At 37.9% G+C, this 14,705-nt stretch overlaps 1 protein-coding gene across 2 annotated transcripts; it reads left to right on the top strand.

Moving 5' to 3' along the window:
* The first annotated feature begins 5,179 nt into the window (after window positions 1–5,179).
* On the top strand, window positions 5,180–13,850 carry LOC129235728 (larval cuticle protein A3A). Of its 2 annotated transcripts, none has more exons than XM_054869736.1 (3): window positions 5,180–5,419; window positions 12,437–12,596; window positions 12,695–13,850. In XM_054869736.1, exons 1-3 carry the CDS (start codon window positions 5,405–5,407, stop codon window positions 13,180–13,182), a joined length of 663 nt encoding a protein of 220 aa, XP_054725711.1. In that variant the 5' UTR covers window positions 5,180–5,404; the 3' UTR covers window positions 13,183–13,850. The 2 variants fall into 2 exon arrangements, with proteins under 2 accessions (XP_054725711.1, XP_054725710.1); XM_054869735.1 differs by lacking the exon at window positions 5,180–5,419 and adding an exon at window positions 5,428–5,505.
* The last annotated feature ends 855 nt before the right edge of the window (window positions 13,851–14,705 follow it).

The raw sequence follows: 14,705 nt of genomic DNA, 5'->3' as shown, positions 1-14,705 counted from the left end.
CGGCATCATCGGGCCATTTTTTTTCGAAAATGAGCGAGGAGCCGCGGTTACAGTAAATGGCGAGCGTTACCGTGACATGCTCAACGAGTTGTTTTCAAAAATTTAAGAGGATGACATGGACGACATTTGATTTCAACAGGACGGTGCAACTTGTCACACTGCCAAAGTTACATTCGAACTTTTGGCTACCGTTTTTGAAAACCGAATATTGAGCCGAAATTCCGATATCAATTGGCCACCGCGGAGCTGTGATTTAAGCCCGTTGGACTATTTTTTGTGAGGAGCAGTTAAGGTCAAATGCTATGCGAACCATCCAGAGACGATTGATACTTTAAAACACAAAATCGAAGTTGCCATTCATGAAATTGGAGCCCAAACAATCGAAAATGTGCTTAAAAATTGGGTTGATCGAATGGCCTACTGTAAAGCCAGTCGTGGCAGTCATTTGAACGATATTATTTTTCATTCATAAATGACAATGTTCAATCTTCAAAATAAAAAAAAAAGTTTGAAAAAATATTGATTAGTTTTTTTTTATAGCCGATTCAAAAAGCAAAGTTTACATGGCCCACCCTATATTATCAGCTTATTCGAGTCGAAATGCTGATGTTGCATATTTTAAGGCGCAATACTGCCACTTTAGGAATGCGTTATGAATGAGAAATGAGTTATAAGTATGCGAAATGTTATTTTGTTTCCTCATACAGAAGGTGGTGCAAAAGTGGTTACCTGATGTTCTTTGGCTGTTATTTGTTTTTAATGAAACAGCTTGGTTAGGCTTTTGTCTTTATCTGATGTTTGTGTCATTAAGACGAGAATATCATTTTGGTCAAGGGGTCGGCGTTAGAATTTATGAATTTCTGGCGGCAAGTTCTGGTATTCTTGACGGATATTTTGTTTGAAGGCTTCAAGAGTGTGAGGCTTGTTGACATGAAAATAAGTCTGGAACGGTTAAATTTACTAAACGTTTGGAGTATCGGTTACCTGCCTGGGCATGTTCTACGCTAGTTATTACATCTTGGATGGCTCCTAAGGTAGATCTGCCACTTCTAAAACCATGCTGCCTGTCGGAGAGGCCGCCGCTGTTCTCTACGGCTTCGCTAAGCCTATGCTTTATCAGTTTCTCAAAGAGTTTTCCTGCGCTATCCAGCATATATAACGGTCTATAAGCAGACGCTAATGTTGGGTCTCCCTTTCCCTTACTGATTAGTACTAGTTTTTGTTTTTTCCATATTTCTAGAAAAAATCCTTCTTTTAGGCATGCGTTGTGCATGTTTAGCAGCAAAAAAGTGCATTCAATTGCCAATAGTTTCATTATTTCTGCAACTATGCCATCAGGTCCTGCCGCTTTATTGCATTTCATTGCTTTTGCAGCATCCATAAGTTCTTCTTCTGTGCATGGGACAGGTTCCGTTGTTTCGTACTCGAGTTCCTCCCTCTCGGCACAGTGTGTTGGGAAGAGTGTGTCGACTATTTTGCTTACCGTTTCGGTTTCCATATCAGCAGCAGGGGATTTGGCCCCTAGCTTTTTCATAACGATTTTGTAGCCCAACCCCCATGGGTTATTGCTAAGATCGTTTCGTAGCTCTTCCCATTTGTCTTTTTTGCTTTGGTTTATAGCTTTCCTCAATTCTTTTCTGCTCTTTTTATATTCTTCGGATTCTGTTATCGCCGGGCCCAATCTTCTGGCTCTAGTATACTTTCTACGCTTATGGATGCACATATTTCTAAGTTCTGCGATCTCATGTGTCCACCAGTATACAGCATTTCTTTTTTTTGTTCTTATCTATTTTAGGCATAGATGCGTTGCAACCTATCTTAATGCATTGCATTGTTGTCTTGACTAGTGTTTTGCTGTAATATTCGTACTGATCGTCGTTTTATTTTCGTCAATAGTTGCAAGGAGCGTCGCTGGGTTTAGTTTGTTAATGTTCCATTTGCGTGTACTTTTATTTCGATTTTCACGTACTCTTTGGTTTTCCATTTCAATGCAAAACGTGATGTATTGATGGTCACTCCCATTGTAATCTTCCAGGACTCTCCAGTCTTTAGTAAAGGTGACTATGCTTTCCGATGCTAGGGTTATGTCGGGTGTTGTGCCTTCACAACCTGGCTTTCGGTACGTAGTCGTTCCTGTGTTGAGTACCACTAAACCTAGTCTGGCTGCCATGTCCAGCACTCGTCTACCTCTTGAGTTCGTTGTCGCCGAGCCCCATTCGGTTGCTTTTGAGTTAAAGTCTCCCGCTATTATAATGGGATTCCCATAGCTTTTACGCTGACGTTGGATGCCAAACTCTGTTGGAAAGAGCAGTTTAAAATAAAACTAGCAGAATTGAAATTCATGCCGAAAGGCTCGAAAAAAATACCAACCCGGAGGCGCGGCAACTTGCCAATCCAGATGAGCAATGCCGGAGACTTAATTGAAAAAACCTAATGGTCTTGTTCCAGAAATTCTCAGGGCTGGCAAATAAATGTAAACTTCTGTCAGCTGTCTTAAAGTTATTTATGTATTCCATGTACTTTCGCATTTAATAGAAAAATATTAGTTGATAGTGTAAACTAGGTGTAATAGAATGAAATGTGTTTAAGTATTTATAACCTTTCAATAAAAAAAGAACCAAAAAACAATAACTTTTATAAATATATTCATCTATAGCAACTTAAAAATTAAAAAACAAATTCCAAAAATGCTCAGAAATATTTTCACAAACCCCAAAGAAATAAAAAAAAAAAAATTATATAAATGTTAAAAATAATCGAAAATATTTCACTTTAAAAACCATACAAAAATTCTCAGCATTGAATAAAAGATTTTTCAACTTATTTCTTACTAGCTTTAACCCGCGGCCCCGCTCGCGTTGGAGTAGTTTTGAGGGATTTAGGATATGTATATAAAAGGCGGCCGCCGTAGCCGAATGGGTTGGTGCGTGATTACCATTCGGAATTCACAGATGAACGTTGGTTCGAATCTCGGTGAAACCAAAATTAATAAAAAAAAATTTTTCTAATAGCGGTCGCCCCTCGGCAGGCAATGGCAAACCTCCGAGTGTGCTTCTGCCATGAAAAAGCTCCTCATAAAAATATCTGCCGTTCGGAGTCGGCTTGAAACTGTAGGTCCATTTGTGGAACAACATCGAGACGCACATCACAAATAGGAGGAGGAGCGCGGCCAAACACCCAAAAAGGGTGTACGCGCCAATTATATATATATATATTATATATATATAAAATAATTACAAACAATAATTTCATAGAAAATAATTTTTTATTAATAACCATAATATTACAATACACGGCATCCGTTGCTATGCCTCGTTGAATAAAATCAAAACAACCAATCAGAAAAATATTAGGCAAAATCATTTTTATTAATTTTCTATCTGAAACCGTTTTTGAACTTTGCATTTGGGTCATAGTTGAACAGCTTATGCGGATTATGAAGTCTAGAGTGCGCTATAAATAGTGGGAAATAGGAAAAACTAAGATATTTTAGATTTAATTTAAGCAAATATTCGATTATTAGTGACAAATGAGAGTGATGGCGCGGCCTGGGGCCTGTGGGAAGGGAGTTCCATCATAAAAACATGCCTATAACTTTCATTGGGTGATAATATGAATGTATAAAAACTTTTACGTCATTTGGTGTTGTCGTTTCGTAGTGATGCGCGGACAACGTACAGACATTCACCTTTATAGTATAGAAGATTATACTCAAGTCAGAAGTAAACCTCCTTTTGGAAGTATTGACGACAATGTCAATACTTGGCACTTGACATGCAATCACTCAAATAAGTTAGATTGGAATATTTGTTCTTTGGGAAGACAATACCTGTCTGGTACAATCAATCCAATGAAAATGGTTCGAAATGCACAAACCCATATCTCAATTAAATGTGAAAATTTGCGAAAATAAGCCATTGGTGCAAAATCAAATCTGTCCTACCAATAAAAAGCAACTCATGAGAAATATTTGCAAAAAAAAACTCAAGAGGGCTAGGCAAGCGTTGGCGGTGCGGTATGACACACCAAAATTAGACAACGCGCCAACAGCTGGGAACCCTTTAAGTAGGTTCACGGAAAAATCACCTCTTCCAAAAAAGAGAAAATAAGAAAACAAAACAGTAACAAACACCCAAACACAACGCTTATGAGACGCCAGCGTGATAGTCAAATAGCCGAAATACTTGCGCGCTGATGCCTTAAGTGCTAGGGTGAGGGTGGGTGCACAGGCGCAAGGAAATTCGGCGTGTCTGACAATTCGATTTGCTGTGCTGCATTCGACCGTTTTTACAGTGCGGAGAGCCAGCACTAACACTAACCAACTGACATCGCGCCCCAGAGCAAGTCGTGGTGTGGGGCTTACATGGCTTTACTTGATTTCATTTACATCGCTATTGTTGTTGCTGTTCGTCTTGTAAACTGTTGGCAGTTGGTCTTTTGTTGACGGTGTGGCATCATGCATGCACACAATTTGCCTAAATCGATTGTGTGATTTTCCAGCTTCTCAAGTGCCGTTTGTTTTTCATTTTCCATTTCAGTGTGTTTTTCTGCTGGACCCTTAGCCGCTCCTCAAAACAAAAAATACACAAATGAAAAAATAAAAATGGTAAAAGAATACAGCTTGCTTTGGCTTTGGCTGAGGCGCTCTTCCAATTATTTTCCACTTATTCGAAAGCTGCCGCATTAAATTAGCGCATTGTTAGTATTGGACAATTTAACTTAGCTGCTGGCTAACCCAACTTTATTGTTGTTCAATATATGTATGTATGTAAAATACATCTGTACTTGCATATACATTTTATGTATTATTTAATTTTAGCCACTGCGCCGGTTGGCGGCTTAGTTGCCAGCAGTGATCGTGGCGAGCCACTTGAACCGTTGCAAGTCAAAGATGTTGGATGCTACATAACAGAATACGTTTATTGCTGTTGTTTTTTTTTTTGTTTTTGTTATTACTGTCATTGTCATTGCTATTGTTGTTATAACCACTTTTTGCGCATTGCCATGTGTTTGTTGCAAACACTCGTGTTTTTTATTAATGTTTTTGCCGTGCGCATTGATATCTTTCAGCTGCCGCTGCTTCACTACTCCCGCCTTGTTGGAATGTTAACATTAGATGCGGTACTTGCATATAAAAGTCAAGAACCATTTGCCTCGCTTCACAGTCTTTCAATATCGACCGCCGCATCCGTTGCCACTTCGGTTTGTTAACGTTTTCCACAAAATTTCGTTGCCTTGTTTTGTTTATTCGATCATTTCGATTTGTGCTCAGTTTTGCATTTTAGTGCTTCCACGTCCTGGACGAAAAAGGCCTTTGCGAATTGAACGCGTATTGAGCGCGTTTTATCGACGGAATTGGACAGGACTTGTGCGTGATCGAAGGCTATCGACAAGCTGTGGCAGGATGTTGATGTTAAAGGTGCCCTCAAATTACATAGACTAGATTTTATTATCCAAGCAAGTGAATTGAAGTTACAAATGATTTATTCAAACATGTATTCGTGCGTGAGTATGGTGAAAGCAAATTATGTATCAATTTAAAGTGCGTATCCCACAATCCCACTTAAAATCGTATATCTATTATCTGAATATTTTTGAAATATCATACATATCTTATTGCTGACACATCATAAAAGCATACCTCATATTTTGACATGGAATCATAGCCCCACACTTTCTGAGAAACTTCCAAAAAGTGACGCATTTCAATCAGAATTGACAAAAATTTGTAAAAGGCTCTTGTAACCTCGTTGGCCATGTTTTCGGAACTGGTGGTCACTGAAATTTAAGGACTAGTCCGTGGATTTGAATGAAGTTTATACCGCTAATCGTAGAGTTTTGGTTTTTTTTGAAATTTTTAAGCAATAAATTTTGGGGGCTTCCTTTAAAATTTAGGAGTAAGCTTTAGTATCCGCCATTTCTTTAATCCATTTTTTTTTTTAATTTTCAAGAGTAAGTATTGGACTTACTCTTAAGAAAAGAGCTTTTCTACTTTATTGATTATGGATCAAACAGTGCGCATTTTTGATGGGTTTTGGCATAGTACTACTTGTGAGAGGGATGCAACATCGATGATTACGCCCATATCATAATTCCGGGACTAGAGGATATGAATCTAGGAATAATTTATGAATCTTTTTAAGTAAGAGAGTATGAAAGGTTTGAAATAAAATCTTATTGAAATAATGGAATTTTATCTTTGTGTCATTTAAAGAATCAGTAAAAGTCTTCTTCATCACCAATTCGAGAACATATGCAATTTTTAATTGTAAAGTGGCTTTTTCGTAGGTAGATTTTATGTGCAATAGGTGTAGTTTTTGATCTCGTAGACATGCTTTAGTATTATTAGACTTTTCAGTTCATTTTGTTTTATTTCAACTTTATTTTGTATTCTGTTGATACTTAATTCATGGAATGCCTTTTACAAATATTTGAATTCATTTAAAAAGTGACATAGATTTAAGTATATACTCTGTGGGCAAAAAGTAAGGGGAATTTATTTGTCAAACTTCGCGGGATTAAAATTTCGCTCTAGTTACTTTTTTCATGAGTTGGCAGCACTGTTAATAGCATCTGGGCCAACTTTCATGTGAATGTCATTATCAGTAATATATTTACGCTTGTATTTACCAAACGACCAAGAGTGCATTTTTCGATTTTTACAATGTCTGATTTGATTGAGCAGAGAAGTGCCCTCAAATTTTGTTTGCGGAATGAAATTTCGGCTGCGGAAACGTTTAGCATGTTGCAGAAGGCATTTGGTGATCCGACCATGTCACAGAAAAATGTTTATAAGTGGTATAAAGACTTCAAAGAGAGCCGAGAACGTGTTGATGACTTGGAGCGCTCCGGACGACCATCGACGTCAACAGATGACCAACACGTCAATAAAGTGAAGGAGTTAGTGCTCAAAAATCGTCGGTTGACTGTTAAAGACCTTACTGATATGATCGGAATATCAGAAGGATCTGTGAAAACCATTTTGAAAGACCATTCGGGCCCACGAAAAGTCAAATCTCGTTTGGTACCGAAAACTCTCAATTTCTTGGAAAAAAGTCGTCGCGTTGATGTGTGTGAAACAATGCTTTCAGACTATCAGGACAAGCTCAAATGCATCATTACGGGAGATGAGACTTGGATTTATGCTTACGACCCTGAAACAACCGACCAATCAAGCGAATATCGTGCTAAAGGCGAGGCCAGATCGAAAAGAGCACGTCAAAGTCGTTCTAAAATAAAGGTCATGATGACAGTTTTTTTCGATTTTCATAATGTGGTGCACTATGAATTCCTTCCACCTGGCCAAACTGTTAATAATGAATATTATTTGAGCGTTATGCGTCGTTTACGTGAAGCAATTAGTCTAAAAAGACCAGAATTATGGGCCAACAACTCTTGGTTTTTGCATCACGATAATGCACCGTCTCACATTGCACTCGTTCTTCGTGACCATTTCGGCAAAAATTCCACACATATCGTTCCGCAACCACTGTATTCGCCTGATTTGGCTCCGTGTGACTTCTGGCTATTCCCAAAACTCAAGAGACCACTCCGGGGAACGCGTTTCGAGTCGATTGATGAGATAAAAGCTGAATCAAAGAAGGTGCTGATGGCTATACCGGAAATGGACTATTTGGCATGTTTCGGGGATTGGAAAAATCGTTGGCATAAGTGTATTTTATCGAGAGGGGATTATTTTGAAGGGTATGAAATTGATTTGCAAGAATAAATACAGATTTTTCATTTTACAACCAAATTCACCTTACTTTTTGCCCACAGTAGTATATAATTGGCGCGTACACCCTTTTTGGGTGTTTGGCCGAGCTCCTCCTCCTATTTGTGGTGTGCGTCTTGATGTTGTTCCACAAATGGAGAGACCTACAGTTTCAAGCCGACTCCGAACGGCAGATATTTTTATGAGGAGCTTTTTCATGGCAGAAATACACTCGGAGGTTTGCTATTGCCTGCCGAGGGGCGACCGCTATTAGAAAAATGTTTTTCTTAATTTTTGTGTTTCACCGAGATTCGAACCTACGTTCCCTCTGTGAATTCCGAATGGTAGTCACGCACCAACGCATTCGGCTACGGCGGCCGAGTAGTAAAGGTATATTTCCTGTGAAATATCCATTTTATATTTGCGTATGTAGTTCTTAGATGAGCTGGATCGGTGTTTTGCTTTTCGACTTTAGAAAGACACGCAATGCGGACCTGAGAGTAGAGGGTAGTGCATTTTGTGACTGAGTACTATCTCTTTATTTGCTAGTTAAATTTTTTATTTACTCTATTATTAAAGGGATTTTTAAGTCTAGATGAATTTCGACATTCGTCACATACCACCGGGCGTTCACCAGGGTGCGTAGTGTCTTGGACTGGAAACGTTGCAGAATTTCTAAATTTGAATTTGGTGCTGGATTCCAATAAATATTTCAAAATAATAATCTTAGGGCTTTCCTTTTGGTAAAGATATGCGTTTTGCATGTAAGCCGTTATCCAAATGGAGGTCTAAGTATTTGGCAGTAGCACATTTCGGGATTGAGCTAATATTTAAGTTATTTGGGTGCAGGTGGTTCTCCTCGTGGCAAACATGTGAAGACTTATTTTCTTTCACTTTCAAGCACCAGCACCGGAGTCATTTGGAGATTTTATTTATGTCGATTTGGAGCTTAGAAGAGGCTCTTGGGGAATCTGCTGCTGTCGTCATAGTAGCAGTGTCATCAGCAAAAGTACTGGTTAGAACACCATTTGTGATTAGCAGATCGTGTGCAAAAATGAGGTACAGGATTGCAACTAATATGCTGCCTTGTGAGACCAATTAAATAATTATTTTCAAAAGTACCTTCGCGCTATATCTTCACATGGCCTATATTAGAAACTGCAACTTGCGTAAATACGATTTGTAAATTCCTTATGAATTAGTTGTCACTTTAAGAATTAATTCTGAGTCTTGCTTGGAACTATTTTCAAAAAAATGTGTTGAACATCTTAACATGTTAGTTATAAGTGTATTTGGTTTAAAAATAATTTTATTTACACAATTCAAGAAAATTATGTTTCCGGGGGGAATTCCGGGATCCCAATATTTCATTCAAATTATCCTGAAATTTCAGGGTCTGCCCTAACCGCTAATATGGACATCCTTAGTATATAAGTACGTATATGAATATATCAATCTCGATAAACTGTTATGTGAGAACATTTTTCCTTAGTGCGCTAGTGCACTACTGAAGTCAATTAACCCTTAACTACCCAGCATGTTTCATATGGTATCTCACACTCAATAAATCTAAAGTATTTTTGAAAGAAAATAAAGACATTTTCAATGTATTCATCTTTGCGTACATATGACTAAATTTACAGGTATTGCGAGAACTAAAAATTTCGGATCAAAAAAATATATATTTATGAATTAGGTACTTCAATATTTTAATCTTTGTGTTACTTATTTATGGGTTAGTGAGTTAATATACTTCTTCATATGTTATAGATATTAAACTAGCCCTGTTCAAAATATTTTAATTTCTAGTTTTCAGCTTTACTACTGTGCGCAAAAAGTAAGGTGAATTTGGTTGTAAAATGAAAAATCTTTATTTATTCTTGTAAATCATTTTCATCCCCTTCAAAATAATCCCCTCTCGATGAAATACACTTATGCCAACGATTTTTCCAATCCCCGAAACATGCCAAATAGTCCATTTCCGGTATAGCCATCAGCATCTTCTTCGTTTCAGCTTTTATCTCCTCAATCGACTCGAAACGCGTTCCGCGGAGTGGTCTCTTGAGTTTTGGGAATAGCCAGATGTCACACGGAGCCAAATCAGGCGAGTACTGTGGTTGCGGAACGATATGCGTGGAATTTTTGCCGAAATGGTCACGAAGAACGAGTGCAGTGTGAGACGGTACATTGTCGTGATGCAAAAATCAAGAATTGTTGGCCCATAATTCTGGTCTTTTTAGACGAATTGCTTCACGTAAACGACGCATAACGCTCAAATAATATTCCTTATTAACAGTTTGGCCAGGTGGAAGGAATTCATAGTGCACCACACCACGAAAATCGAAAAAAACTGTCATCATGACCTTTATTTTTGAACGACTTTGACGTGCTCTTTTCGGTCTAGCCTCGACGTTGGCACGATATTCGCTTGATAGGTCGGTTGTTTCAGGGTCGTAAGCATAAATCCAAGTCTCATCTACGTAATGATGCATTTGAGCTTGTCCTGATAGTCTGAAAGCATTGTTTCACACACATCAACGCGACGACTTTTTTCCAAGAAATTGAGAGTTTTCGGTACCAAACGAGATTCGACTTTTCGTAGACCCAAATGGTCTTTTAAAATGGTTTTCACAGATCCCTCTGATATTCCGATCATATCAGTGAGGTCTTTAACAGTCAACCGACGATTTTTGAGCACTAACTCCTTCACTTTATTGACGTGTTGGTCATCTGTTGACGTCGATGGTCGTCCGGAGCGCTCCGAGTCATCAACACGTTCTCGACCCTCTTTGAAGTCTCTGTACCACTATAAACATTTTTCTGCGACTTGGTCGAATCACCAAACGCCTTCTGCAACATGCTAAACGTTTCCGCAGCCGCAATTTCATTCCGCAAACAAAATTTGATGGCACTTCTCTGCTCAATCAAATCAGACATTGTAAAAATCGAAAAATGCACTCTTGGTCGTTTGGTAAACACAAGCGTAAATATATTACTGATAATGACATTCACATGAAAGTTAGCCCAGATGTTATTAACAGTGCTGCCAACTCATGAAAAAAATAACTAGAGCGAAATTTTAATCCCGCGAAGTTTGACAAATAAATTAACCTTTCAACCTTACTTTTTGCCCACAGTAGTGTATACAAATAAACTTATAGTGTAATTTTTCTAAACGTAAACTTACTTAAGTTACGTTAGAACTTAAAGATATTTACTCAAGCTGTCAAATCAGCTTACTATATCAAAATAAATAAAATTATCAAATAAATAAAAGCACGCAATTTTTCATATGTTTTTCTTCTCAGTTCAATTGAGCTCGGCCAATACTCCCAACAAAAAGTAATCCCTACCCCCTGTAATTCGATTTTAACTCTAAACCTAATCACCTGCTCCCCATTAGTTAAACAATGATTTTAACCCTAGATGACACTTCTTATATATCATATGCAAAAACCCATTTTTGTTGATTTGAAATCGCCTTTTATAATTTGTTGCGCAGTGTTTCCGATGCAAAATAAATTCGTTTAATCAAATGTTTTATTTTTTTATATTTTAGTTGATTTTTTTCAGTTTAATACAATATAATAAATAAACAACCTTGATAAACAACCTAAATAAACAACAGACGTTACAACAAAAAAACTCATGCAAAAATCATGTCTCATAAAATTTTTAATGGTATATTGATAGCATAATTCTCTTACCGCTATCAGTTTACACAATATAAAAATCCAAAAGCAAAAGCTCTTTAAGTTATTAAAGCTCGTTCTTGCAGGTTGCTCTTAAGTTTGTTGCATTACGTTTAAGTCTAAATCAATTACACTATTTAAATTGTGTCCGGAAGACACTTGTGGGTTGTGAGACATTAAAGGTTAGGTTTCTGTTTAAAATTGAAGTTGTTACCGATTGCTACAGAATATTCTAAATACTGGCTGACTGATTATAAGCAAAAACAAAAAAATTGATTTAGAATATAGAGTTACACAAAACAAAGTCGCGGTAATAGTGGCACAAGTGCAGGGCAATACGAAATGCACTTTGACCTGAAACTTTATTGAGTCCAATTGTAAGCCAACAAACACTAAAACCAATGCCCACCATTTGAGAAACCTTTAAGGCATAAGCAAAATCCAACTGCGTTCTCCAATTATCGCAAATATTTGAAAAAATTATAGATGTTAAGGTTTCTCATGTTCAAAACTAATTTTTCACGTTGAGGATTTTTTTTAATTTGAAAAACATAATCATTGGTATTGAAATTTGAAAAAAATGGCCCTTTTAATTAAATCCTGTATGGTATTCTCATTTGAATGCACTGCTCTAAAGTTTCATGAGTTTATGCATGCGTGGCATATTTTAGCACAACAGCAAGTTTAGCCAAATGCTCCATAAAACCCTTTAGTAGAAACTTCCATGTAGATATCATAGCTCATTTACGACTTTATTTATTTAAGCTTGACAGTTCGTAAAGATTCTTAGCGCGCACTTTGAGGTGCAGCTAATGACTATTTGAAAGCCTGAGTCTGGAAAGTGTTGCTCTTATGGGAAGAACTGGTTGATTCGATGAATGGCTGGGGTATGCCATAAAGGGTTTTTCATAAGGCAAACGAAATGATAACCAAAAGCTCAATTTACTCCATACTTATGGTTGGGAAGAAAATTGAGCCCCAACTCATTCAAGCAAGTAGTATATTCCATGTGGTAATGTCTTATTTACAGATACTCTTTATAACAACAACATTTGCACTGTATCAGTGCGGTGTTATTGGCCCTTATGCTGCACATTATGGACCACATGGACATGATGGCCCCGGGCCGCTAAGCTATGCTGCCTATGCAGCACCAAATGGACCACTTCCAGTGCCATATGTAGCAGCTGGTAAGCTATTCCGAACATTTTATTTTAGTTCTTCTTTTACTCACGCCAAGAAAATACACTCAAGTATCAAATATCTTCTTTTATAAATTTTCCTCCAGCACTCAAACCGGCAGCACCGGAGCCTTATGATCCTGCACCGAAATACTCCTTCGGTTATGATATTCAAGATGGCTATACCGGCGATTCGAAGAGCCAACACGAGACCCGTCATGGTGATGTGGTGAAGGGCAGCTATTCACTTGTTGATCCGGATGGCACTAAACGTACTGTTGACTACACCGCTGATCCACATAATGGCTTCAATGCCGTGGTTCGTAAGGAACCCATTGCTTACAAGACCGCACCCATAGCACCCGCACTGATTGGCCCTGCAGTGTCTGTGAAGGCACCAGCCGTTGCATATCCTATTGCACCGGTACCCGCACCGGCTCTCATTCCAGCACCTGTGCCCGCTCCCGCTCCACTGCCTGCTGTACCAGCTGGCACACATTTCCAAGCAGCCTATCCAGCTTTGGCACACAGCAGTGCTTATGCCAGTTATCCGCTCGCCACTGATCCGCATCACGGATCCTACTATCCGCACTAAAAGTATGGCGGAGGACACGAAATCATTGAAAAATTGTTGAAGGCGACTACTTGGATTTATTTTATGCAAATACTCGTACTCATTATTCGTTATACATATTATTTTCCAGCTTGTGTCTATCAGCTACCTCTTATCTTTTTTAATATACTTATGTACATATTTATACGTACCCACACACATACTTACATATATGAACATATAAATATTTGTATTTTTGCGCATCCGTTTTATTGCTTTTGATTGCTTTTTATGATGTTATGATATTTAATTATTACTCTGGCACACAACAAACATATATATTATATCATAACCATAATCATAATCGCAAGTAACGGTTCATTCAGTATACTACTTATACCTATACATATAAAAATAAATAATTTTTATACTGAGTATCGATGAAAGGACGTAGTACATATATATATACGAGGATAGTACATACATATATACTCTCCCCCTTATTCTCTCTCTCCTTTTTGCTCTCTTACGTATTTTCAATTACAAGCGAATAAGATTACAATGTAAGCATAACAATAGAATTAGTTTCGAAAGCGTGTGTGTTGTTGTTTTCTAAGCATTAGTTTTAATTTTGACGACCTTGATTTTTTATACATACATGCATACAAATAAATAAAACTGGTACAATTTGTATATTATAGGAAGGATAATCGCTCAGTTAGTTTTATTTACGGTCGAGCTTGAGGCGTATAAAACATCGTGACAAAGTGAAGGTGTTTCATAGAAATAGCCTCCACAAACCACAGGTAGGCCTAATAAAATGCTCCTACCGTTTCCTCGCTTCATTTCGACGATGAAATTTACATAAACAGAATTAGCCAATTTGGATTCAATATGCGCGGATTTGTTCGATAGTTTTTGTCCGTTTGAAGGCTTCTCTTGAGGTCAGTCTTTTACAGTCACTAAGCCTATAAGCCGATTCCAAACGGCAGATTTTTTATGAAGAGCTTTTTCATGGCAGAAATACACTCGTAGGATTTCCATTGCCTGCCGTGGAGCAACTGGTATTAGAAAAAACGTTTTCTATCATTTTTCGATGGAACATGCCATCCTTTCTATTACCCCGTTCTAGCGGCTTTTGGCCGATCGCCTGCTTAACTTTAGTCAGTTCTTGAGAGTGGAGGTCCGAGCTGGTGGCAGCAGTTCATTATGGATGATTCTCTTCCAGTTTCATCACAACCCACAAAACCCTTTTGGCTATTACTTCGTTCTTAGTGATTGTGTAGGTTTCAGCTGTTGTTCTCGTAAGTGATCCTTTGTTAATCGCCAGTTACCATCTGCGGTAAGAAAGTTATTTTGCGGTTTTTGAATAGTTTCTTCCCGAGTGTCGCTAACCAATCTAATTCAGGGAACTTTTTACAAGGCGGTGGGTGCTTAACTTCGGTAAAAATTGCTTATTAAAATATACTGTGAGTAACGTAACACTCGTGCTGGAAATATATAACTTCGCAATAGCTCCTAAGTGGTTTGAACGTAGATAAATAAATTTAGTTTCAGGAGGTATC

This window comes from Anastrepha obliqua, chromosome 1, assembly GCF_027943255.1.
Source record: "Anastrepha obliqua isolate idAnaObli1 chromosome 1, idAnaObli1_1.0, whole genome shotgun sequence".
Classification (NCBI taxonomy): domain Eukaryota; kingdom Metazoa; phylum Arthropoda; class Insecta; order Diptera; family Tephritidae; genus Anastrepha; species Anastrepha obliqua.
This window is presented reverse-complemented; position numbering and strand designations above follow the sequence as displayed.

Coding starts and splice junctions, on each gene's coding strand:
- LOC129235728 (XM_054869735.1), top strand. CDS start 5,479: ATGATTTATTCAAACATGTATTCGTGC. Junction 5,506..12,436: donor ATTCAAACATGTATTCGTGC/GTGAGTATGGTG, acceptor TCTTATTTACAG/ATACTCTTTATAACAACAAC. Junction 12,597..12,694: donor AGTGCCATATGTAGCAGCTG/GTAAGCTATTCC, acceptor ATTTTCCTCCAG/CACTCAAACCGGCAGCACCG.